Source organism: Eubalaena glacialis, chromosome 2 (assembly GCF_028564815.1).
Source record: "Eubalaena glacialis isolate mEubGla1 chromosome 2, mEubGla1.1.hap2.+ XY, whole genome shotgun sequence".
NCBI lineage: Eukaryota > Metazoa > Chordata > Mammalia > Artiodactyla > Balaenidae > Eubalaena > Eubalaena glacialis.
This window is the reverse complement of record NC_083717.1, coordinates 147,892,223-147,918,007: the sequence shown is the minus strand read 5'-3', so window position 1 is coordinate 147,918,007 and position 25,785 is coordinate 147,892,223. Positions and strand designations below refer to the sequence as shown.

The window sequence follows — 25,785 nt, the reverse complement described above, 5'->3', positions numbered from 1 at the left end:
CCTATTTCATAACTAGCCTAGATATTAAATTCTAAGAACATAATATTTTACAATATTGCCTCATCTTTAAGGTTATCTTTCTATAACGGATAAATCCTTTCCACTCACAAATAGCAGCTACTCTTTATTGAATGCCTGTGCCAGGCATGATACTAGATGTTTTACATTTGTACCATATTTCTAAACCTCACCTCAGCCCTGTAAGGTTGATGGATTATCCCCACTTTACAAATGAGGACACTAGAATTTAGAGGACTGAGGGCCGTCACTGTCAGTGACCACACACTTAGTAACAGAATCAGGATTCAAACTGGGATACTTAGGGCTCTAAAGCCTGGCACATCATGCTACCCTAGCCTTAGAGTACATGATTGTCATTTAAAATAAACAGAATGTTTTACTAATAAGTCATCTGTTTTAGGGTCGCTGGGTTTGTTGTATCGATTTCAGTTACTTCATAGAATCTTGTATTTCTGAAATGTTCAAACATGAAACCTAAAGGTTAAATATCTAAAGCAGATATTAAACACAGGAAGTAGGTTTTCTCCCAGGACTTCAAGAGAGACATTCTCATTAATTGAATCACCAGAGACCATTTGGGAACCTAATGACCTAAAGCCCCCTTGCATTCAGTCTTCCTTTTCAGAACAAGAAAACTAAAAAGGAGGAGGGGAGGGGCTAGTAAACTTTACTTATGCTTTTGGACTTAAAGGCATTATTAGTTTAGGATTAAAAAAATATTTGAGGACCAGCAAGTATTTTGTGATAAGGACAGACCTTAAGCACAGTAGCTTCACTTGGACCCAACCATCTGGAGTTTTGCAGGGACTGATCGTTCTCTGTCTTTGTTCTAGGTCACTGTAGAGTTTGCAGATGAAGTACGATTGTCCTTCATTTGTACTGAAGTAGATTGCAAAGTGGTTCATGAATTCATTGGTGGCTACATATTTCTCTCAACACGTGCAAAAGACCAAAATGAGAGTTTAGATGAAGAGATGTTCTACAAACTTACCAGTGGTTGGGTGTGAACAGAAATGCTGTGTAATGAAGCTCCATGGCCATAACAGTTATTTAAGTTTAAAAGCTGTTGTTTGTTATATGCTGCTTAATAAAGTAAGCTTGAAATTTATCATTTTATCATGAAAACATTTTTGCCTTACCAGACCAGTTAATATGTGCACTAACAAGCACGACTATTAATCGCTATCATGATACAATATATGGACTTGAATATGGCACACGTTCCTTAGGGCCATGAATTGAAAACTGAAGTAGTGGGCAAGTCAGAAACAAAACATCACTGATTCAAGCTAGCCAAACTGTATGTAAGAAACTCAAGCCATCTACTTTAAAGCTATCCAGGGCTTAAACTATATGAAGTCTATTTATCATGTTTAATGCATGTGTTTTAATGTATGTTTAATTTGACCTGTATTTTTCAAACAGCCTACTTCTGGTTGCCATTTGTCGTCCGTCCGCCCCCAACCCCCCCAAAATAAATCAGGCCTGCAGAAGGTGCCTGATATTTAATACTGTCATTGTTTGATCTTGAAGGAAAATGCTGTTAGTCGTCATGCCTGGTTTGTTTTTGTCCTTGAATAAGCATGTATGTATATTGTCTTGTGTTTATTTTTACACCATATTGTATTACAACACTTTTAGTATTCACCAGCATATTCACTGTCTGCCTAAAATATGCAACTTTTGCATTACAATATGAAGTAAAGGTCTATGAAGTATGCATTTTATGTAACTAATGTACAAACACAAATTTTATAAAATTGTACAGTTTTTTAAAAAACTACTCACAACTAGCAAATGGCTTGGATGTTGCTTCTTTGCATTAATTAAATGCTCTTTAAAATATAATTAATGTGCAGTTTTAATATCTGCTAAATTAAGGATGACTTCATTATAGTCATGATTTGCCACAGTGTCCTTAACTCGAATGCCTGGACTGGCTGTGTTCTAGTCTGTTGCGCTGTTACAATCCGCATTGGTGCTAGTCAGAAAATTCCTAGCTCACGTAGCCCAAAAGGGTGCCAGGGAGGGGTAGATTACCAGTATTGTTCAATAATCCGTGGTTTAAAGACTGTATAAATGCATTTTATTTTAAATAAAAGCAAAATCTTTTATTTAATGTTTCTTTGTACTTCTTGTTTGTACTGTTTACATGGCATTAACTGTGTAGAAATGATCGTTTGCCTTTTGGAAGTGCTTACCTGCAGCCTGTGAGGACAGCTTGCTTAGCATTCTGGAGTGTCACCAGACAGACAGACTTAATCTCTAAGGTGGAGTCTTCCACTTAAACAGAAACCCCTCATTTTTCCTACTACTGAGGAATGAACTGTAAAATATTTATATGTTAGAAATATAGCTATAAACAGAAATGTGACAGATGAACCGCACTGGTTGACTTGGGCAGAACTGGTTTTAAACAGTAAAATGACTGACTCAGTTTCAAAAAACACAATTTTTATGAATTTACTCTGTATTGTTACTGCTATCCCATCATCATTCAGACTCAGAACTTCCGTTCTGGACTTTCTCCTTTACCCCTTGCAGTTAATCAGGCCAAGCCCTGTTGATATTTCCCTCATGCAGCCCAGTGTCTTTCATTTGTCATTGCTCTCACCATGCCCTGAATTCAGGTCTTTCTTTGGTCTGTGTCACATTCTCCATGGCTTTTCTTTGTACTCTAAGGCCAGGTCATAACATAAATTTAAGAGCTCCTTCCCATTAACAACAACAACAAAAAAAAGTAATAATATGTTCCCTTAAGTACAGATCACCAACTTGTACAGTCACTTGCTAAAAGCCCTAAAATATATTTAGTCTATGGCGTGCCCGAGTCGTTGATGGTCCCATGGCCTCCCCACAAGGGAGAGAGTAGCCTCTGTGCTGACTTCCCTGCCTCTGGTTGCCCCACTGCCCTCCCAGTGATTTCAAGATTAATTTAGCCCCAGCACAGCAACAGGCTATGCTCTAATAACTCTTGGTTGCTTACAGCATAAAAGCTAAAAGTCCCCAGTTAAGTGCTCAGAGGTCTTCTGTGGCCTGTTTCCCAGGTCACATTTTTTCACCCTTATCTCCCAACAGTCTTCTGCATACTTCACTCAAACTGGGCGGCTGCAGACACACTTTGCACTTGCCCATCTCCATGTCATTCCCCAAACCTGCGATGTCTTCATCCCCAAACCTTCTAGTCTCCACCTGTCCAAATCTCAGCTTTCTATAGCATTTTAGAAATTTTAGAAAGAGCTCAAGTGTTCTTTCTTCCATGAATACTTCCAAGTTTCCTTGTAGCCAAAAATTTTCTCTTACTCTGAACTGCCATTGAATTTGGTCCTTTTTGGAACTTAAGAGCAATCATCTTTATTGAGTATATCCTATTGCCCCTAATAAATTATTACTTCCTTGAGGACTGGATCTGAGCCTCATGGTTTCTACCTAGGATCAGTTAACATACAGTTGTTTATTGAATATAGTGATGGCCATCTTGGAAATCAAGGAATTATTACAACTTAGAATTTTTCAGCCTCAGCATAGTTTAATACGGAGGAAACATTTTTGGCACACCAACTGTGCACTAAGAGGCATGCTAAGTGCTTTCACATACATTATCTAAAGATTCGTGCAATTCAACCTCATTTTATAGGTGAAGCTCAGAGAGGCCAAGTGACCTGTTTAAAGTCACACAGCTATAATAACTGACAAGTGCCAAGGCAGAGCTAGAAGTGGAACCCTGGTTTCCATCTCCCTGTCCAGTGGTATTAAAAACAAAGCCTTCAAGAATCCTGGGGAACCCTATTGGTGGTGATCTCTCTACAGAGATGATACCAGTCTGTGAAAAGAACACTGGCAGGGCCTGCAGCAACATAGTTTCTGGTTTCTGCTCAGTGACTCAGCTTTAAGTGGATGTGAAGGCTCAGGGGATGGGAGACTAAGCTCCCTTCTGACTCTTTCTCTTAAATCAGGAGGTTAGAGACCAGCTGGAAGCCCCTGATGTAGTTAATCAGTAATCTTCACTTGGTACAAATTATTTTTTACAAAACCTTGAACTTCAAGTCAGGTACCTAGAGACGTGAACTTATTTTTCCCCGGTATTACTGAGGTATAATTGACCAAACTGTAAGATATTTAAAGTGTACATTGTGATTTGATGTAGGTACACACTATGAAAGGATTCCCACCACCTAGCTAATTAACACATCTATAACCCCAGAGACATGAACTTTGTAGAAGGAAAGCCAATTGGCAGTTCTTGACTTGCTCTTACACCGGCCAAAAAGCAACAGTGTAGCAGATAGTGCTTATTTCATTTTGTATTCCATAGTTTTTTTTTTTTTTTAATGTTAAAAGTCTTATTAAGGTGCTTTAGTTATCAGTTAGTGATGTAGTGGGATCAGACCAACCTAGGTTCCTGACCCTTAATTTATGTAGGAAAAACCACAGAGTTAACTGTACCTACACTGAATGTAGTAGTTTCTTAGTAAAATGTTAGGTTGTTTTAAACTCAAAACTTTTTTGATTCTCTGGAATGCATCCTTATCCTGTACCTTTCATAATTCTTTCTACCCCCTATAATTAAGTTTGACAAGGGCTGCTGCTGTTCTTAGACCATCAATCAAAACATGGTAATGTCTTCACCACTTTGATAATTCAGAAAATAAGAACAGGGCTTTCTGAAATCCATCCCTTTGTGACAGAGTATCATCACTGATACTTCCTGAATGCCTCTCCTCCACACATGACCCTGAACAGCTACTGTCTATGCTCTGCTTTATTCTAAAAATGCAGACACTGATTCCAAAAAATCCTGCCACCCCCTTCCAAAACGTTTTTGTGGCTACTGTAGCCATCCCCTCTTTTTGCAGCTATATAGTTGCAAAGAAAGGCAGAGGTGAGCTGACTTGCTATCTGGGTGTAGACCTAATAGACATGTACAGTAAGAAGTTGATCCAGTTCTCATTCTGCTGATAAAGCTCCTGTCATCTCTACACAGTACTATGCAGGAAGAAGGTGTTTACTGAAAGCTCTGTGCTCTTCAGCAAATTAACTGTGTCTTTATCTGTTTGAACTGCTTTGGTTTGGCAGCTCAAGAATGGGGGAGGTGGCAGAGAGAGTGACAGGAAATGGGAAATTGTCAAGCTGGGTAAGAGGAATGAAACTCCGAATGGACGGCAGAGCCATCCAGAACAGGAAACAGGGTAGCAAAGAAGCCTTATCTGGTGACCTTATTTCCCGCTGTGCTGACTCCTCTCTTGCTTTCTCTGCTTTATTTAATAAACAATACAAAGTTTCCCAGGCTGAATGTGTACATTAAAATTCTCTATTTATTCCCTTAGTGAACAGTTACCAGAGTGCACACACACACACACCCCCCCACACACACCCCCCTAGTTGAGCCTCCCTTTTGATATCTGTACCTGGGCCTGCATATTACTAAAAATTACAAGCACTCAAAATAATTTGAGACCATTATTTCATGAGCTCTAGTTATAGTCTCATGTGGCTTCACTGGCCAAGCATTATCTACATTACTGCTCAGGGAAGTGGTCCAAGTTCAATGTTAATTAAATTTGTGATAAAAACAGCACGACCAACCAGACAGGTTTAACATATCTGTATTAATATGGTTTGTAGATATTGGACAATTTTTTTAAAAAAACACTTTTTCTGAACATAAATTCTCATCTCAAATCTAAATTTCATGAACTTAATTTTTATGACCAAGTAAAATTCAAGTAAACACATTTACTCTGATATTTACTGTTCAGAACATCTAAACCTTGTTTCTATCTTCCTTGCCTAACTGCAAATTCAGTTAGCTCTTAGAAGGAACATTTAGAAAACAGCATTTCTTCTATTCCAGGAGCACAGAAGGCCAAGAATAGCTAAGATGCTCCTAGAGAACAACAGGTGAGGCCTTACCAGACAGCAAGAAGTCATATAACACTAGACGGAAAGTGTGGTGTTGGCACAGAGATAAATACAATAATCGAAGATCCCAAACAGACCCCAGAAGCAAACATGCCCACATAGGGAAACTTGATTTCCGAAAGCCAGCCTTGCAGATCAGCATGAAACACAAGGACTTCCCACCAAACGGTGCTGGTGGTTATCTTTATGGAAGGAATTTAGACCACTAACCCCATCTATGAATGTAGTAGTCCAGGTCAACTCCAGATGGATTAAATACTTAAATAGGGAAAGAATAAAACTTTTAAAAGATAACATAAGAGAGCATTTATATGACAGTGGGGAAAGAGCTTGTGCATTAATAAGACAAAAAGTACAAACCAGTTACATCAAAATGAGAACTATAAAGATATTATAAAGTGTAAAAAGGCAAATCAAACTGGGAGAGAGATTTGCAACACGTAATTGACAGAGCATTACCATCTGGAATGTAAGTACACACGCTCACTGATGAAGACAAAAGAAAAATGGACAGAAGACTGGAATGGGTACTTCACAAAAGAGGAAGGCTGAATGGCCAGTAAATCTACAAAAAGCTGTACAACTCTACTAGTATTCTAGAAAATGGAGGAAAAAACAAATTTTAAATACAATTAAAATACAGCTTCACACATGCCACATTGGTAAAATGTTTAAAGTCTGACAATATCAAGTATTGGCCAGGATGTGTAATCACTGGAATACTTGTTGGTGGGAATATAAACTGGAACAGAGCCCTGCACAAACACTTTGATATCATCTGGTAAAATTAAAGATGTATCCTATAGGCCAGCAATTCCACTCCTAGGTATGTATAGAACCTGGAGAAACTCTTGCACGTGCAATCCAGAAGACACAAACGTGAACATGCACAGCAGAACTACTTATAATAGCAAAAAACCGGAAATCAAGTGTCCATCACGGTAGAATGGATCAAATATAATACAGTCATAAAATGCAATCAAAATAGTGAATAAATTCCAATACACAAAACAACATAGATGAATCTCAACCTAATGATGAACCAAAAATCTAGCTTGCAGAACACATAGTATGATTCAAGTTTTAAAATGTACAAGATTTTTTCAACATTAAAAATGGAAGTAAGCGAGCCTTGCTCTTGACAGCTGCCACTCTATTCTTCTGATAGACTTTCCTGGATCCGGACTGGATCAGCACATGGGTCTGGCCCATCCTGCCAAGTGAATCACTAATTGGCTGACTGTTGGGCTGCCCTGGTTTACGAATGGAGCTAATGAGCCCAGGGTCAGGGGTTCATTCCCCTTGCGGCCCAGTTGGTTTTGCTCTGTTTCATGCTCACGGGCGGCACCACTATTCTGTGAACATGCAGGCTTAGTCACATGAGGGACTGGATAAGAAAAGATCTATCAGCTCAATCAGAAAATCAACTTAAAGCTCAAGGCTCGGGGCTTCCCTGGTGGCGCAGTGGTTAAGAATCTGCCTGCCAATGCACGGGACATGGGTTTGAGCCCTGGTCTGGGAAGATCCCACATGCCGTGGGACAACTAAGCCTGTGCGCCACAACTACTGAGCCCGCACGCCTAGAGTCTGTGCTCCGCAACAAGAGAAGCCACCGCAACGAAGAGTAGCCCCTGCTCACCACAACTAGAGAAAGTCCGCGTGCAGCAACGAAGACCCAACACAGACAAAAATAAATAAATAAAATAAATAAATTAAAAAAAAAAAAGCTCAAGGCTCTGGTCAATATACAAATCACAGCATTGTTACTTATAAGCCTTTGTGAGGATGTCAACCCAGATCTTATTAAACCATCCAGGTCATAGCAGAGGAGTCAGGGAACTTACTTGACACCTTCCCTTGCTGCCCACCTTAGTATTAAAGTGTGTCCTTCAGATCCAGCCTTCTACAGATGCTGACTTTATAAGAGAGGAATTCTGAACAAAATGTTGACTCTCAAGAAATTAGGCTTTCATGATTTGAAAGTGCTTTATAAATATATGAACAGAAAGTCAACAGGATAGGAATGATAGATAAAAGCCACTGCTTACATAGCAGGGCGATCTTGAAAATAGCTGGAATCTATTTTGATTTGTTTGTTTTAAAAATGTCCCTGTTCATACAGAAAGTACCAGAATAAGGAGTGATGCAAGTAAGTAAAACTGTCAGAAGGTTAAAAATAATGGATTAGTAAGACTAGTTCAGCATGGCTTCAGTGAGAATGGAAAAAGACACATAGAATCATGGACTAAACAAGATACATATCAAGTGTTCTTACAAGGGTATATTTTGAAAAGCCATCATTTGTACCAGGGGGTGATGATACCAGTTGTTCTGTACAAAAGATGGGGAAAAAGAAGCTTCAAAAGTAGCTTTAACAGGGAAGAAACTTACTTAACAAGAGCAAAGGACAGACAGCAAGTAGGAGACTGTTTTGAGGTCATCTTTGTCACTCAGATTTGACTTTTATTTCTAGATGTTATACTCAAGAAATAACTTTGTAAAATCAGCCTATATGTCTTTACAGAAGGTCTGGAAATGCTTCAGTTTCAAAAGAGGCCTGGATGTCTTGTCCTAAATAGGTTATGCTTCTTTCTGATTGGGTTTTAGTCTCATTTCAGTGCTCCAAGTACTTGCCATATGGCAGTAGTTTAGAAACTTCCTTTTGCTTTCTCATAAATTTTGTTGAAAGCAACCACATAATGAAGAGTAAATGCCTTCTACTTATCCTTAGCAGGAAGCCAGAACTGAGTTCCTTGCAACGCCCTATCCAGACCTGGCTGTACTGTAGATGGAAGCCTATACTGTGACCTTGACTCCTCTCACATGCCCAGAATTCCTCCTATGAAGATCTTTAAAGAGGGGACTGGACAGATGTTTTCTTTCATCTTCACTGGTTAAGACAAATCTGTGGAATGTAGAAATTCTAGAGGGTTTTTGTCTTTTGATTTTTGTTTTTTAGGCAAACAAAATGAATTTAAAATATTTCCTCTAGTCCCAAGAACTGTTTGAGATCAAATTATGTTGATTTCTAAGCAAAAATGATTCTTAAACCTATGAGATTTGATTATAAACCTTGCCCTTGATTTATATTCTGAGAAACTGCACTAAGAAGCTGTGCTCCATAAAAGCCTGGGGCACAGTCTTTTGCAATCTGTTAGGCAACTATTTAAAGGGGGGTTGTTGGTGGTGTAATACCTAATGGAGTTCTGTCTCTAAGTAAGAGGTCACAAATCACTGGAGGCCAGTAAGCTCATTTTGTTCCAACACATCTATAAATTCAGATGAGTTCCTCAGTGACGCAGGTAAAGCTGCCTGGTTGACTATTCTTTTGAGAAAGGGAGAAACTTTTCTTGGTCATCTGAAAACCAAAGTAGGTGCCTGAAGCTAAAGCTGGAGAAGTAGAAGGCAAGGAGATATTAATCTTTTTAAAAAAAATCTAATATTTTGAACACTCAGGAGGAAGAGAGTACTATATTAAGTGATGGAGGGCCCAGAGATGAAAAGACTCTAGTAATCGTGGAAGACAGTACAGGAGAAGTTTGTTACGTGTCACATGGCTGTTTATGACTAACTGCTAAGCCAGTGATGGAGGTGATAAGCGCTCACGAGGCAGAGAAGGCTGCGGGCCAGAGCAGCCCCGAGCACCGCCTGACCACGGGGACACCGGAGCGGCGAGGCCTGGAAGGACACAGAGAGAAGTGTGTGTGTGGGGGGGGTGCCTGAAGGCAGGAGGGTGAGAAGCAAGGGTCCAGGTTACTGAGAAAATCCCAATCCTGACATGAGGAAATGGTAGGTGCTCAATAAATATTTGTGAAAACCTAAAAGAGGGATTAAAAAAAACAACAACTGATTAAAATACTCAGAGAAATCGTGTGGAGTAATGTGATATGTGTTTGAGTTATTCAAATGAAGCTAAATTTAGCCAATTATTTCAGAAGTACAGTTGGGGAAACCAGAATGTGAGGGAGACAAGCCCTTCAAAATCAGCCTGAAGAAACGTGGAAAATAATACACACACGTAAAGCAGCAGCTATAACCTTAATTAGTATAAATGCCTCTATTTTTAAAAAGCGGAGGAAAAAAGATGAAAAAGCAACAACAAAAGAGATTTTATAAAAATGCAAGATAAAGGGGCATAACACACTGAAGCTTCCAAAACAAGATGTCCTGGAGAAGACTCCTGGGAAGGCCAACTTCCATTTGAAAAGACGCTCCTTACATTTCAGGATGAGGAGGGAGAGGGCGGAAACAGATCGGAGCGTGTGAGCATCCTCAGGGGCGAGGGAAGGAGGGAATCACAGGCCGGCGCCCAGAGCCCAAGCGTGGGAACCTCTCTGCTACACGTGAGGGTGTGTGGAGAACTTTGACCCTGAGCAGATGGGCCGAAATCTGCTTTTCTACAACGAAATATGTGTGGTGCTCAGAGAAACTAATGGGAAGTGGAAAGACTGTCACCACAAATCAGTCTTCAAAGCCAGCTCTGTCTGGCAAATTCCATTTAGGTCCTTTAAAGAAAAATGACACCAAAACCCAACAGTATGTAAAGCAAGAAAAAGAGACCAACGGAGCCCTTCTCATCCGACAGGACGTGCACCCATGAATCTCGGAGAGACCTTCCCTGACAACCCTTCCTGTGTCCCCATGAGATCATCCTTATTTACTGAGTGTGTCCCAGCCTTAGAGCCGCGGGCCGTGCTCGGCCTCGCCTCCCCAGCGCCTGACGGCCGGGATAAACAAGGTGCTCAAAACGTTTTCCCTGAATGAATGAGGTTACGAATTCCAGCCATAAAGGAAAAGATTTCCTATAACAATGTGAAGGCTTGGAGTTAGAAGCTGCTAACAAAAGACGCTCAGAGTCAAGTGTTCTCCAGGCCTGAGAGTGAATATGGTTATATACTTGGTTTTTTATTAGCCAGCTGGGGATTATTTATTTTGCTATTTTTAGGTCCCAACATCTTAGCCTTCTCTCCCTACCACTAGCTGTTTCGAAGTTACAAAACAGCCAATTTAAATACTGGCCCAAGCAAAACATCCCAGAGACAGGTGCTATCAAAAGAAAAGAAAAAGAAAGTTCAAATTCGAAAAGCGAACAAATAAGAAAAAAAGATTTTGGGATTGTCTACATCATCGTTTCACGTTAGGAATTTGAAGACAACCTCATGGAGATAAAGTTTAGGTGTTAATTTCCAAGTTCACTGCAAGGGCAGGAGCGCTTTTCTAATTTCTTCTCAGCCAAAACTTCCCCAGTGGGATCCCATCATATCGACTCCTCAAATATCAGAAACAGTCACACTCAAATTACACAGAAAAGGATTTTTTCAAAGCCAAGTAAAAATAAATTTTTTAAGTGATCTCTGCCACATCTTCCCTCCACTAATCGTAATAGCTAACATTTATTGAGCAAGAACTTGGCAAAGCACTTTACACATATTTCGTCTCATTTAAACCTCACAAAGCCCTATGACGGACCTGAACTATGGAGAAATCAAGGCGTTTTCTCAAAGCCATGGAGCTAGTAAATGGTTCCAAAGCTTGTAATCTTCAACCACTGCTCTCCCCCATTAATATGGATAATTGAACATTGCCCAGAAAAGTATGGCAACCAGAGCAACCCATGATCCATCCATCAATTCACTTTTTAATTTCATACACACTTTCAAAACTTTTTATTATGGAAAAATTCAAACACATATAAAGAGAACAGTATAATGAACCTCCACATATCCATCACACACGTTTAACAAGTACCAATATCCTGACATTCTTGTGTCACCTTTATGTCCTTCCTACTCCTCACTCAATTATTATGTTTTTGCAGTTTTTTAGACGTAAAAATTACATCCACTGACATGCACAAATCTCAGCTGTACAACTTGACAAATGGATACACACCTGTAATCCACACTCCTCATTCGATTCAGAACATTCCGTCTCCCCAGAAAGTGCCTCTATGTCTTCCCAGTTCCTCCCCGTCCTCCGAGGCAACCACTGCTTTGCTGTTGTTGTTTTTCCCACCTTAGTTTGCCTCTTCTAGAATTTCTATAAATGGAATCACACAGCATGTCTTCTTGTGTCTGGCTTCCTTTGCTCCGTGTGTTTTTGAGATTTCTCCAATGTTGTTGGATGTATCAGTAGTTCATTCTTTGTATGAATACACCACAATTTGTCTATCCGTTCTCCTACTGAGGCACATGTGGGATGTTTCCATTCTTGAGCTATTATGAATAAAGCGCCTGTGAACATTCTTGTACAAGCCTTTTTGTGAACATGTGTTTCATTTCTCTCTGGGAGTGGAATTTCCAAGTCAAAGCGTAGGTGTATGTTTGATTTTTATCTGAAACTGCTAAACCTTTTCCCAAAGTGGATATACTCTTTTATATTTCTACTAGCATTGCACAGGAGTTGCTTACAGCCTCACCAACATTTGATGTTGTCAGTCTTTTTAATTTTAGCCATTTTAATGGGTGTGTAGTCCTAGTTCACTGTGGTTTGAATTTGCATTGCTCTGATGACTAATTATGTTGAGCATCTTTCCATGTGTTTGCTGACCATTCATGTATCTTCCTTTGTGAAGTGTGGGTTTAAGATTTCTGTCCATCTTTTAAAAAGTGGTCTGTCTTTCGCTTCATGACAGGAAGGACTGAAATGTCTCATGGATGCCTGGTCCTTCCCTGATGTCCTCACGGCCACCGGGTGGGGCAGAGATGGACACCCCTGGTCTTTGCCTGTGTGTGTGTGCGTGTGTGTGTGTGTGTGTGTCCCAGGAGGCTAACCATGCATGCTGGTCCTGCTCCTTCCTTCCTCTTCCCACTATGTCCCATCTCCCTGCATTCCCCCATGGCCCCCTTCTACCCTCTGGTGTTTGGGGTGGTCCTTCTCTAGGTTTCCTTTTCAAGTGGAAACTGAGACAGGGATTGGAGTGAGTGAGTCTGAGATTTCAGCAGTATTTGCAACGGTTCACAATTCAATAAATGTTGATGAGGTTAAAAGAAGAAGTGGGTTGTCTTTATTATTGAATTGTGGAGTTCCTTATATCTTCTGGATACAACTCCTTTATTAGATATACATTTGCCACTGTCTCCTTCCAGGCCATGGATTGCTTATTTTCTTAATAGTGTTTCTAATAAACAAATACTTAATTTTGAAGAAATCTAATTTATAAATTTTTTCTTTTATGGTTATTGCTTTCTGAGTCCTGGCTGAATAGTTGCCTACCCCCACTTCATGAATGTTTTCTCTTATGTTCTCTTTCTAGCGCTTTATAGTTTTAGCTTTTATATTTATGTCTAGGATCCATCTTAAGTTTTGTATATGCTGTGAGGTACTGGTTGAGGTTCATTTCTATACATGCGGTTGTCCAGTTATTCCTGCACCATTTGTTGAAAACACTATTGTTTCCTGGATTGAATTACCTTGACCCTTTGACAAAAATCAGCTGACCACGTAAGTGAGGATCTATTTCTGGACTTGCTGTTCTGTCCTTACTCCATACTTTCCTCTTTATTTCCTAGATTTATTCTTCTTAAAGACTGTTTTGACAAGTCTAGGTCCTTTGCATTTCCATATAGATTTTACAATTATCTTGTTAATTTCTAACACATTAAAAAGCCTGCTGAAATTACATTGAATCTTTACACTACTTTGGAGAGAACTGACATTTTAACAATATTGAGTCTTCCAATCAATGAATATGGTATCTCTTTCCATTTATTGGAATTTTTTTTTTTTTTTTTTTTTTTGGCAAGACTGAGTCTCTATTTACCTGACAGAAACAAAGCTATTTTTTTTAAAAGCAGCTTAATTGAGACATAACTGATACAGAAAAACCCCTGCACATAGTTAATGTTGCAATTTGATGAGTTTGGACATACGCATACACCCATGATACCACATTGGAATCTTTATTTTTATGTATTTATTTTTTAAAATATTTATTTATTTATCTATCTATCTATTTATTTATTTATTTTTGGCTGTGTTGGGTCTTCATTGCTGCGCGCGGGCTTTCTCTAGTTGCGGCGAGCGAGGGCTACTCTTCATTGCAGTGTGCGGGCTTCTCATTGCGGTGGCTTCTCTTGTTGCGGAGCATGGGCTCTAGGCGCGCGGGCTTCAGTAGTTATGGCACATGGACTCAGTAGTTGTGGCTCCTGGGCTCTAGACCACAGGCTCAGTAGTTGTGGCTCATGGGCTGTAGAGCGCAGGCTCAGTAGTTGTGGCTCATGGGCTCTAGAGCGCAGGCTCAGTAGTTGTGCCGCACAGGCTTAGTTGCTCCGCGGCACGTGGGATCCTCCCGGACCAGGGCTCGAACCCGTGTCCCCTGCATTGGCAGGCGGATTCTTAACCACTGCGTCACCAGGGAAGTCCCCACACTGGAATCTTTAAAAGAAAAAATTGTTATCAGAAAAATCTTATTCCAAGGTTAAAGGTGCTTTCTATTCTATTCTTCCCTATTCAAAAACTTTCTAGCTATTTTAGTCAGAGATTACCTCAAATAATAGTAATAATTCCAAATAGGAAAAAAATGTGTTCCCCAAAATGTAAATAAAGGAAATATATAAGAGCTAATCAAGCAAGATGTCTACTACTGTGTTAAAATATATTTTTGTTTGTTTGGCGTATATATATATTTGCAGCTAAGGGGATGGTCACATAGTCTACCTGAAAGTAGGGGAAATTAGTCACACAATTTGAGGGCCTGAAGTGTTGGACAACATAAGTGGAAAAAAAAAAAAAGAAAGTAGATGCTGATGGAAAGATAATGGAAAGTGGAAGCCCCAGCTTCCTAATGATAGCATAAGATAGCCTCTCTTGTTAACTTAACGGTCAAGTGTGATTTGTTAAAGAGAAAAAGCATTGGCTGGAGTGCTTTGTGATATCCTGCACTCTAGTGTCACAAGTCAACTCTCTTGTAACAGTACAAAGATCGAGAAGTGAGAGATAAGTAGTTCTGTAATAGAAAAGGGAAAACCCTTAGCTCCCGGCTAAGGGTGTGGCCTCTGTGATACTTTTCTATGGGACTAACACCCGGCAATGGTCAAGTCTTATGTGGCCAAATTAATTAGATCAATGAGGCATTAGTGAAATTTTGAATGTGATCTAGATACATCTTTCCCTTTGTGAATAAAAGATGCTTTAAAGATAACCGAACCAGGGCTTCCCTGGTGGTGCAGTGGTTGAGAATCTGCCTGCCAGTGTGGGGGACACGGGTTCGAGCCCTGGTCTGGGAAGATCCCACATGCTGCGGAGCAACTAGGCCCGTGAGCCACAACTACTGAGCCTGCGCGTCTGGAGCCTGTGCTCCGCAACAAGAGAGGCCGCGATAGTGAGAGGCCCGCGCACCGCGATGAAGAGTGGCCCCCACTTGCCGCAACTAGAGAAAGCCCTTGCACAGAAACAAAGACCCAACACAGCCATAAATAAATAAATAAAATTAAAAAAAAAAAAAAAAACCGAACCAAATTGTAAAACTACTTTTCTCTACTGTGTAGTAGGGACGATTTTGACTAGAAACAGGAGCTTCCAGGACAAAATGTCAATCTTTAATAATTTACAAATCATCCTAATTCTCGAAACGTATGAATGGAACTTTTAAAATACCCAGTACTCACCAGAGGTACACCAGCATCAACATCAACAATATAGTCTACATTTTAAATATCTGTTATGTAAACATGTGCAATCAACTCAAATTAGAATCATTACAAAATGAGGACAAATTCCCGAGAGAGGTGTGTGTGTGTGTGTGTGTGTGTGTGTGTGTGTGCGCGCGCATGTGTGTTTTGGAGGTGGAGGTGAGGGTCACAGAAACATTAGCTGTCTGAGAGCTCCCACTCCCCCAGTAAGATGTTCTTCAGCACTGCGCTCTTTTCATTTTTCCCTTAAAAGAAGGATTAGACAGAAAATACCAAAAAGAAATGTCTCCAGGCCTAGAGAAATATGGGCTACTGCTTTAAAATAACCATGAAAGAGCCGGGCCTTGGCTCTGCACCTCTCTGGGTTACTCATGCTCACTTCCACAGCCCCTCCCTGGCACAGCTGTGGAGTATGCAAAATTTGTCTTTAGATTCTCCTACTTCCCTGTCTGGGCCATGGTCCTCTCTGTGGGTCCATCCACAGTGCTCGATGCCTCATGTTGTCTGGGGTAGCACCACACCTGGGCCTGCCCTTCTTGAAGTGTTGCCTTGTCCTTAAAATAGTGTTTCTCCCTCTCCTTCTACTTCGCCCCAACCCTCTAATCAAGTTAAAGTTAAAATTGCCTTCTTCTCGGTAATCAACTGGGAGGCAAGTAATGTAAATGAATTCACACTTGCATGTGAGTGACTAACATTTTTTATTCCTCCCATGTGCACTGGCATTCCAGAAGTTTGTTAATATGTTCCTTAGGAGGAGAGCTCAATCTGTAGGATACCCAACAGAGAAAATGTGGAGCAGTCTGGATTCCCCAAACCATCCAAGTGCCATCAGACTGGCAGAGTTTTGTCATCCCTAATAGAGGTGAAGTCACTACCCCCATTGACTCTCAAGCAAAGGGCTGGTAAAAAACTGTGGCAGATGGATAGATTTTGAAAACCTATCAAAAAGTGAAATGTAAATCTAAAAGATGAAATGTAATTCTAACAGTTTCCTCTTCTCAATGTAAAATAAAAGTGAATGATCAACGAGGGTGCCAAGACCATTCAATGGGGAAAGGACAGTCTTTTCAACAAATGGTGCTTGCAAACTGAATAACCACATGCAAAAGAATGAAACTGGACCCATGCCTTACACCATACATAAAAATTAACTCCATATGGGTCAAAGACCTAAATGTGAGAGCTAAAAACTATAAAACTCTTAGAAGAAAACATAGGAGAAAAGCTTCATGACACTGGATTTGGCAATGAATTCTTAGGTATGACACCAAAACACAGACCACAAAAGAAAAATAAATAAATTGGACCTTGTCAAAATTCAAAACTTTTCTGTATCAAAGGACACTATTAACAGAGTGAAAAGGCAACCTACAGAATGGGAGAAAATATTTACAAATCATATATCTGATAAGCGATTAATATCCAGAATATATAAAGAACTCTTAACAACTCAACAACAAAAAAACAAATGACCCAATTTAAAAATAGGCAAAGGATTTGAATAGACATTTCTCCAAAGAAGATATACAAATGGCCATAGTCACATGAAAAGATACTTTGTATCATCAATTATGAGGGAAATGCAAATCAAAACCACAATGAAATACCACTTCATACCCATTAGGAAGGCTACTATAAAAGAAAACAGAAGAGAAATGTTGGCGAGGATATGGAGAATTCGGAATTCTTGTGCATTGCTGGTGGGAATGTAAAATGGTATAGCCACTGTGGAAAACAGTATGATGGTTCCTCAAAAAATTAAAAATGGAATTACCAAATGATCTAGTATATACCCAAAAGAATTGAAAGCAGGGACTCAGACAGATATTTGTACACCCATGTTCATAGCAGCATTATTCACAGCAGCCAAAAGTTGGAAGCAACCCAAGTGTCCATTGACAGATACATGGATAAACAAAATGTGGTATATACATACAATGGAATATTATTCAGCCTTAAAAAGGAAGGAAATTCTGATATATGCTACAACATGGAGGAAACTTGGAAGACATTATGCTAAGTGAAATAAGCTAGTCACAAAAGGACAAATATTGTATGATTTCACTTACATGAGGTACCTAGAGGCACTCACAGAGGACAGAAACTCATAGACACAAAAAGTAGAACAATGTTTGCCCAGGACTAAGGGGAGGGAGGGGATGGGGAATTAGTGTTTAATGGGGATAGAGTTTCAGTTTGGGATAATGGAAAACTTCTGGAAATGGATAGCGATGAATGTGAACATACTTTAATGCCACTGAACTGTACACTCAAAAAGGGTTAAAATGGTAAATTTTATTCTATGTCTATTTTACCCCAACTTAAAAAAACTGAATAAACTGTACTTGACAAGGTCAAGTTTATAATCTAAAATTGTGTTTCCAGAGCTTCCCTGGTGGTGCAGTGGTTAAGAATCCGCCTGCCAATGCAGGGGACATGGGTTCGAGCCCTGGTCCGGGAAGATCCCACATGCCGCGGAGCAACTAAGCCCGCGAGCCACAACTACTGAGCCTGCACTCTAGAGCCCACGAGGCACAACTACTGAGCCCGTGTGCCACAACTACTGAAGCCCGCTTTCTAGAGCCCGTGCTAAACAACAAGAGAAGTCACCGCAATGAGAAGCCCATGCACCGCCACGAAGAGTAGCCCTGCTCGCCACAACTAGAGAAAGCCCGTGCACAGCAACGAAGACCCAACGCAGTCAAAAATAAAAATAAATAAAATAAATAAATTTAAAATAAATAAATAAAATTGTGTTTCCAATATTTTTAATACATAAAACTAATAAAAGGTGATCTGATTCTTCCATTTTGACTGTGGAATATAGCACAATAAAAACTTCCAAGTCTCCCTGGACCCAGTTTAACAGTAGATTGCTTGGCTGGACTGGGTGGGGATGGGGCACAGGGGGCAGCGGCCTGGAAGCTCTGTCTGGCCTTGAGAACCATTGGCCTAACTGGCCCAGAAGGGAAGTGCTGGGCAGAGCAACCCTGTGTGTATTACCTGCCAAGCACAAGTCTGAGAAGGGCCTTTCCCCTCTCAGGTCAACTGCACCAGAGCCCCTCCTCCCCTCTCTGCAGTGGAAACCCTGATCCAGTACACATCACAAAGACACTCTCCTTGACCAAACTTGAGTCAGACTCCGGTCTACCAGGCCTCGACCTCGGCCCTCATCCTTGCTGGGATCAAGTTCCTCATCCCTCACATTTGAGGTACATACGTGTCCTTGACCTGCCTTCAGCAAGAATCCTGTTAAGTAGGTTTAGCGAATCTCCCTACCCTTGATCCTCTCGGTAGTTTTCCATCCACTGGCCCCCCTCCCTCTGCTCTTTGGCTGTAATCCCCGGCTGTCTATTGTATTTGGAGTTGAGCCTCATCTCTCTCCCCTACTGCAATGCTCTGACTTACAAGAGTCCTGGAAAAGTTTTCCTTACTGTTTTAAAAAGTATCAGAATAATTTTTTCTTTAACACATATCAGCAGGAACCTTGGAAGTTTAAAAAAATTTTAGCATTTCAAAAGCAATAATCCCATGGGGGTCATAGTTACTGGCAAAGTAACTAATAATTTATTCAATCATCTAATTGTGTTCTGGTAAATAAAACCCAACAGTGGTTGAGTCCAGAGGTTCATAATCTTCTAAAAGTGAGAAAATTTAATGCTCACATCTGAGCTCTCTTGGGAGAATGGAAAAAAAATTATTCATGGTGATTTAAAAAGCAGTGCCTAGGGCTTGAAACACTGTTACAGGCACTCCAAAGTCCGGACCCATTTACTGTGTCCGTCAGTCCACCTCAGCCCAGACCCAGCACACTTCTACCCATCCCCCAACACATACCCTTGCTGCTCCTGTGAAATGGGCATCAGTTACCCCCTTTCCCTCCCACTCCGTAGGATCCTTAGACCCAGGCCTTGGTTCCTCAGGGCGGTGGCATTCGGCAGAGTTGGCAGTCTCGTCTGGGAAACAGCTGACGCTGTGGGCAACGCGGGATGCTGGTGCGACGCAAGCCAGTCTGCTTAGAGAGAAAACGCCCAGGATGCTGGAGCGTGTCTGTCTTCATGACTCACTGGAGGACCTGTCTCTCTGGGAGGGAGTGGGGAGTAGCCTCTCTGTATTCCATTTAGGTACATTCAGGGGTGGAAAACCACTTGAAGAAGCTGGAAGGCAAAGGCCAGAACTCACCCCTGGGCACAGGACTGCTTCTGCACTGAGCCAAATGGGTACAGACCCATTCAGAGCAAAACAACTTATTCCCTTTACATGATGAGAAAGCAGTGTCTTTGTCCTTTGTCAAGGTGTCCCAGGGAAGCGTGGGTGGCTCTCACAAACAGAAAATAACTACCTTTCATTTGCATCACACCTAACCTCCTGTGTGGTAAATAATGGAAAATGTTGTAGAAATGCGTCTGGAAACCTTTGCTTCATCAGAGATGCTTTATACTTAGTATGGGAAGATCTTCCTTAGGCCCAAGGCCATTCTGGTTTCCAGAGCAAGGGGTGTTGACTAAATTAGGTAACTGAGCCATCTGTCTTAATAAACTTTATTACTAACTTCCTGACCTTGGTTATAGGTCCCACAATTAGTTGGTCTCTAAATGAGAATGGTACTCGGTATTTTTTTAATGGCCATCATCTTATTCATCAAGTTCTATAAGTAACACAAACAAAAAAAGCTTTCTTCACAAAAGTAATATCTACTCTGGGGGGGGGGGATTTTTGACTGATAGTCAGCTAGCTGTTAACTACCTAAACATGCATGACCCTCTCCACTCTGCCCCACTCCCCCCATCAAATTCTAATTTAATATTTTTCCTGTTTAAAAACAATAGTTTTCACTGGTCATAAGAATATATCTTTAAATTCTCTATTTTAAAAAATCTAATAATTTGGAAGTTTACTCACTTGTGTTTCTACTCTATTAAACAATGACATTTTTCTAAAGTATGACAAGAACCGTCTCTATACTCATCTGCAGCAAAAACCATGCCAAGACAGCGAGTCAGCCAAAATGAGGATGTTACATGATGTACTATATGACTTCCATTTTTGGACCAGAAGGTAGCATGACAGTGATTTTAACTATATGACATTGCATAAAAATGTATTTCAAAACCAAGAACTCTTTTTTCTCAGTCATCTATGTTACATCATGTGATTCTTTATTCACAATTAACTGTTTAATGTTATCTGTCTTTATACATCTAATGGGTTTTTTCCCATCGAATAATATTTTCAGATGAATAGTAATTTAATCAAATGTTCCCCTCTGTTTAAAAAGAAAGAAAGAAAGAAGCCAGAGCTTGTTATGGGCTAAATCTAGCTTAATTATATTAGTTTGTTTATAAAATATATTAAATAAAGCTGAAGGGAGCATATTTTGGAAAAGCCTATTCCCAGTGACTTCAATGTTTTCTCATTAATTTTTTTTTTTTAATCTCAAGCCCTTAGTTTTCTCTTATGAATTAATTAACTGAAAACCAGATCTGGTTCTAATTTGCAAACCCAGCTCTAATTCAGAATAAGCTTTTAGTCATAGGACTTCAGACACAAAGTCTGCCTTACCCACTGACTGTGCCCAGGGCAGAGGAAAACCGAGGTTAGGAAAGTGTAATAGAGAGCAATGGGACATCAAGTGATTTAGTCAGGCATTACTAGGGTATGTGTTTCATACCCAGAATTCTGTGTGATCCTTATGAACTCCGAGGAGGAGAATTACATCTTAAATTCATTTATCTCTGACTCTGAGTTTTGCTAAAACTAGCATTAGCTAAACAATCAATTTCCCTGGAAATTTTGCATCAAAATTGATGGCTTCTATGTCATACGAGACAAAGAAAGGCTGCGGAAATGTTCCAGATTAGAGAGACTCGATCCTATAGTAAAGAAAAAAAATGCTTTAAGCTTTTGCACAGCAAAGGAAACCATAAACAAAACAAAAAGACAACCCACAGAATGGGGGAAAATATTTGCAAACAATGCAACTGGCAAGGGCTTCATTTCCAAAATATACAAATAGCTCATACAACTCACTATCAAACAAACAAAAAAACAACCCAATCAAAAATGGGCAGAAGAACTAAATAGACATTCTCCAAAGAAGACATACAGAGGGCCAATAAGCACATGAAAAGATGCTCAACTTTGCTAATTATTGGAGAAATGCAAATCAAAACTACAATGAAGTACCACCTCACACCAGTCAGAATGGCCATTATCAAAAAGTCTACAAATAATAAATGCTGCAGAGGGTGTGGAGAAAAGGGAACCCTCCTACACTGTTAGTGGGAATGTAAATTGGTGCCGCCACTATGGAAAACAGTATGGAGGTTCCTTAAAAAACTAGAGTTACGATATGATCTAGCAATCCCACTTCTGGGCATATATCTGGGCGAAACTCTAATTTGAAAAGATACATGCACCTCAATGTTCACAGCAGTGCTATTTACAATAGCCAAGACATGGAAGCAACCTAAGTGTCCTTCGACGGATGAATGGATAAAGAAGATGCAGTGTATATATATATATATATAATGGAATATTACTCAGCCATAAAAAAGAATGAAATAATGCCATTTGCAGCAACATGCACAGACCTAGAGATTATCATACTACATGAAGTTAAGTCAGATAGAGGAAGACAACTATCATACGACATCACTTATATGTGGAGTCTAAAATATGATACAAATGAACCTATTTACAACACGAAAACAGACTCATGGACATAGAAAGCAAACTTATGGATACCAAAGCAGAATGCTGGGGGAGAGGAGGGATAAATGAGGAGTTTGGGATTGGCAGATGCAAGCTACTGTATATAAAATAGATAAACAACAAGGTCCTACTGTAGCACAGGGAATTATATTCAATATCTTGTAATACTCTATAATGGGAAAGAATTTAAAAATGCTTTAAAGGACAATGTCAGACCAATGGATACAACTGGAATACAGATAATGGAATAGATATAAGTATTATATCAGTAATAAATTTCTCTTAGTTGATAACTGTACTGGGTTAGTAAGAGTGTCCTTCTTCTTAGGAAACACACACTGAAGCATTTAGAAGTAAAGAGTTATGTCATATATAACTTACACTCAAATGTGTGTGCGTGCACACGCATGGGGGAAAGACAGTGCATGCACAGTGATAAAGTAGATGGGTAAACTAGATGAAGTCGGGGAGAGTAAATATGAGTTTCCTTTGCACTATGCCTACTCTTGCAACACTTCTGTAAATTTGAAATTATTTCCAAATAAGTTAAAAAACATCAATGAGGCATGAGTGTAGCATGATCTGGGGACAGGGACAATGTTGACTGGCTAAGTTTTTAAGGCTCCTTCAAGACGTATCACTTTTGCAAACTGATAGCCAGAAGGTACTTTCTTCAGAGGATTACTATAAAAATGATACAGCCCACTGAAATCTCTTATAATTGTATCTATTGTTTAATGTAGGTTTTTAATTCTTGTGTCAGTCAGGGTTCTCCGGAGAAGCGGAACCACTAGGAGAGAATGAGATTTTAAGGAATTGGCTCATGTGACTGCAGGGGCTGGCAAGTCTGAAGTCTAAATTCAGGGGAGAGTGGATATATTGCATCTGGAGTGTGATCCATAGGGCAGTGGGCTAGAAATTCAGGCAGGGTTTCTACGCTGCAGTCTTGAGGAGAATGCGTTCATATTTCAGGGAGCTTCAGTCTTTGCCCTTAAGGCCTTCAACTAATTAGATGAGGCCCATTCACACTGTGGAGAGCAATCTGCTTTACTCAATGTCCACTGATTTAAGAGTTAGTCACGTCTAAAAAAAATTTCTTCACAGAAACATCTTGACCAGTGTTTGACCAAACAACTGGCCACCACAGCCTAGCCAGGTTGACATGAAATTAACCATCACAGTTCTGGAAACAGAGAGTTCAGTGATCAGCATAGGTTAAACTCCTGTGGGAAAATGGAGACAAAGCATAGAGTGGACCCTGTCTTTAAGAATAGTAAACTGTAGGGACAAACCTGTACTAGGTACCCCAGAAATCACTGTAGAATAATTAAAAAATGCTAGAACGAAAGGCTCCACGCCAAGGTACAGCGCACAGGGATTCAAAGCAGGTGAGAAGAGCCTGGAAAGGGGCAGGGCTCAGAGTCCAAGGAGGCCGGATTTAAGGGTGAGAAGGTTTTGACTGGGGGATGGGAAGGGAGGTTCTTCCAGATGAACTCAATTAACTCTTTTCTCTTCCCAGTCTTTTTACTTTGGGGAAGTGTTTAAACAAAGGAACAAAACAAGCCCTCAGTAGGTAGCATTATGTGATATGGCTTATGCCCTACTCAATGAGCACTCCCAGTTAATAAATCCAGCAGATTTACAACTGAGCTTTCATACTCTGAAGGGCTATAGAATTCAAAGTTTGGTTTACAGTTTTCTAATTGTCTTAATTATTTAAAGATGTGGGAAACTTCTGCTTGCCTTTAATATGAAAGCCACAGAATTCAATTTTGAAAATTCAGTATATTTTAGTCCATAAAAGTTTTCAGACCTTTGAAACTTTATTATGGATCTATTATTTTATGACTTTGCCATGGTTTTCCTAATAGAAAATCCAAGCATAATTTTAAAAGAGAATCTAATCACTATATCTAATGACTAAAAGAGTTTTATTTCAGTTACCTTAAATACGACTTTTAAAAATAATGACTCTCGGACAGGAAGCTGCCATTAGAACAGCTGGAGTTGAAAGAAGCTTATGTCATTAAAGAAACCCTTTTTAAAATTTCAGCTTAATAAGCCATGTTAACTTTCCAGAATACCTTCGTAAATGCAGTCGTAAAATATCAGGAAAAATTTCAGAGTGGCCTTTGACTCTTTTTTCTGTTGTTATTAACACAAATAGCTTTTCCACAACAGAAACAAAATTTTATGACTCTATAGGAGACATCAAACCTTCATTAAAATCTGCAGCTACTTAATAAGTCAATGGACTCATGGAGAAGTATTCTTATATTACTTTTGCATGTGCAAAGAGAGTCAAGCCTTGCCCTACCCAGTGCCTTGCACATATTATTCATAAGTATTTAGTCATCCAATAATCATTTATTACGTGCCTACTAGGTGCTAAAGTTTACATAAATGTTTGTTGAACTGAAATGAATTAAGTTAAGTAGATCCGCCGAGACCAGGTGACCATACGAAGCTCCGCGGGGAACCTTCAGGGATGCCTCAGAGGGTGGAGTGGAAAGATCCCCACGGCGGGGTGCTCTTTCAAAGGGTCGGCCTAGAAGTCACAGTGGCCAGGTTTCACAGGCTCAGAAAGTGGCACCTGTCAGATACTGAGCCTGCATTTGCCACTGTAAAATACTCTCTTTTCCAAAATTCTCTCTCCCGAAGTTTTCTGATGCCATTTTCCCTGGTTCTCTTTTCTCTGGCTCCTCTCTCTGCCCACCCCCTGTCAAGGTTAGGCCAGGCCTCCTTGTAGAGACTCTCCTCCTCTCATTCCACACATTCTCCCAGGGTGCAGTCACCCGTGCCATCACTGCAGCATCCTCTAGAGGCGGGCTGATGACTTCCAAGTCCCCACCTCAGCTCAGACCTCTCCTCAGCAATGCCAGTCCAGTGGTGCTGGGATCCCACCTCTCAGGTATTTCTCTCTCTCTCTTTTTTTTTATTTTATTGAAGACTGGTTGATTTACATAGCCACTGGGTTTTTTTATTTATTTAGTTTTTGGCCACACCATGCGGCATGCGGAGATTTTAGTTCCCCAACCAGGGATTGTACCTGTGCCCCCTGCACTGGGAGTGCAGAGTCTTAACCACTGGACCACCAGGGAAGTCCCTCAGGTATCTCTTAAATGTCTCAAACGCACCATGGCCAAGGCAGAACTCATCACGACCCTCCCCTACTCCTCTACCAGCTGCCAACATCCCCTTCCCACCCACCCACCCACCTACCATGGCACCAGATCTACCCAGTGACTCTTCTCGCCCTCTCACAGCCCAGCGCCACAAATACCTAGTCAGCCATGTAAGGGTCCTTCAAGTCTACCCACTAAATACTTCTTGAACCTGTCTAATTCTTTCTATCCCATGGCTTAGTTCAGGACCTCACGTTCCCTGTCTGGATGACTTCCATTACCTGACACTGTTCTTCTTAATTCTGGTTAGAGCCCCTTACAGTCAAGCCTCTATGCCAAAGGATCTTTCCAACATGTAACTGCTTTCAGTG

General features: G+C 40.3%; 1 protein-coding gene across 1 annotated transcript in view; it reads left to right on the top strand.

Annotated features, from left to right (window-relative positions):
- Nucleotides 1-2,135, top strand: part of FERMT2 (FERM domain containing kindlin 2) — a 73,089-nt gene extending 70,954 nt beyond the window's left edge. The window contains exon 15 of the mRNA XM_061180846.1: nucleotides 855-2,135. Coding sequence (XP_061036829.1) covers nucleotides 855-1,028 — 174 coding nt within the window. The 3' untranslated portion in view covers nucleotides 1,029-2,135. The remainder of the gene's footprint in view (nucleotides 1-854) is intronic.
- Nucleotides 2,136-25,785: the final 23,650 nt, after the last annotated feature.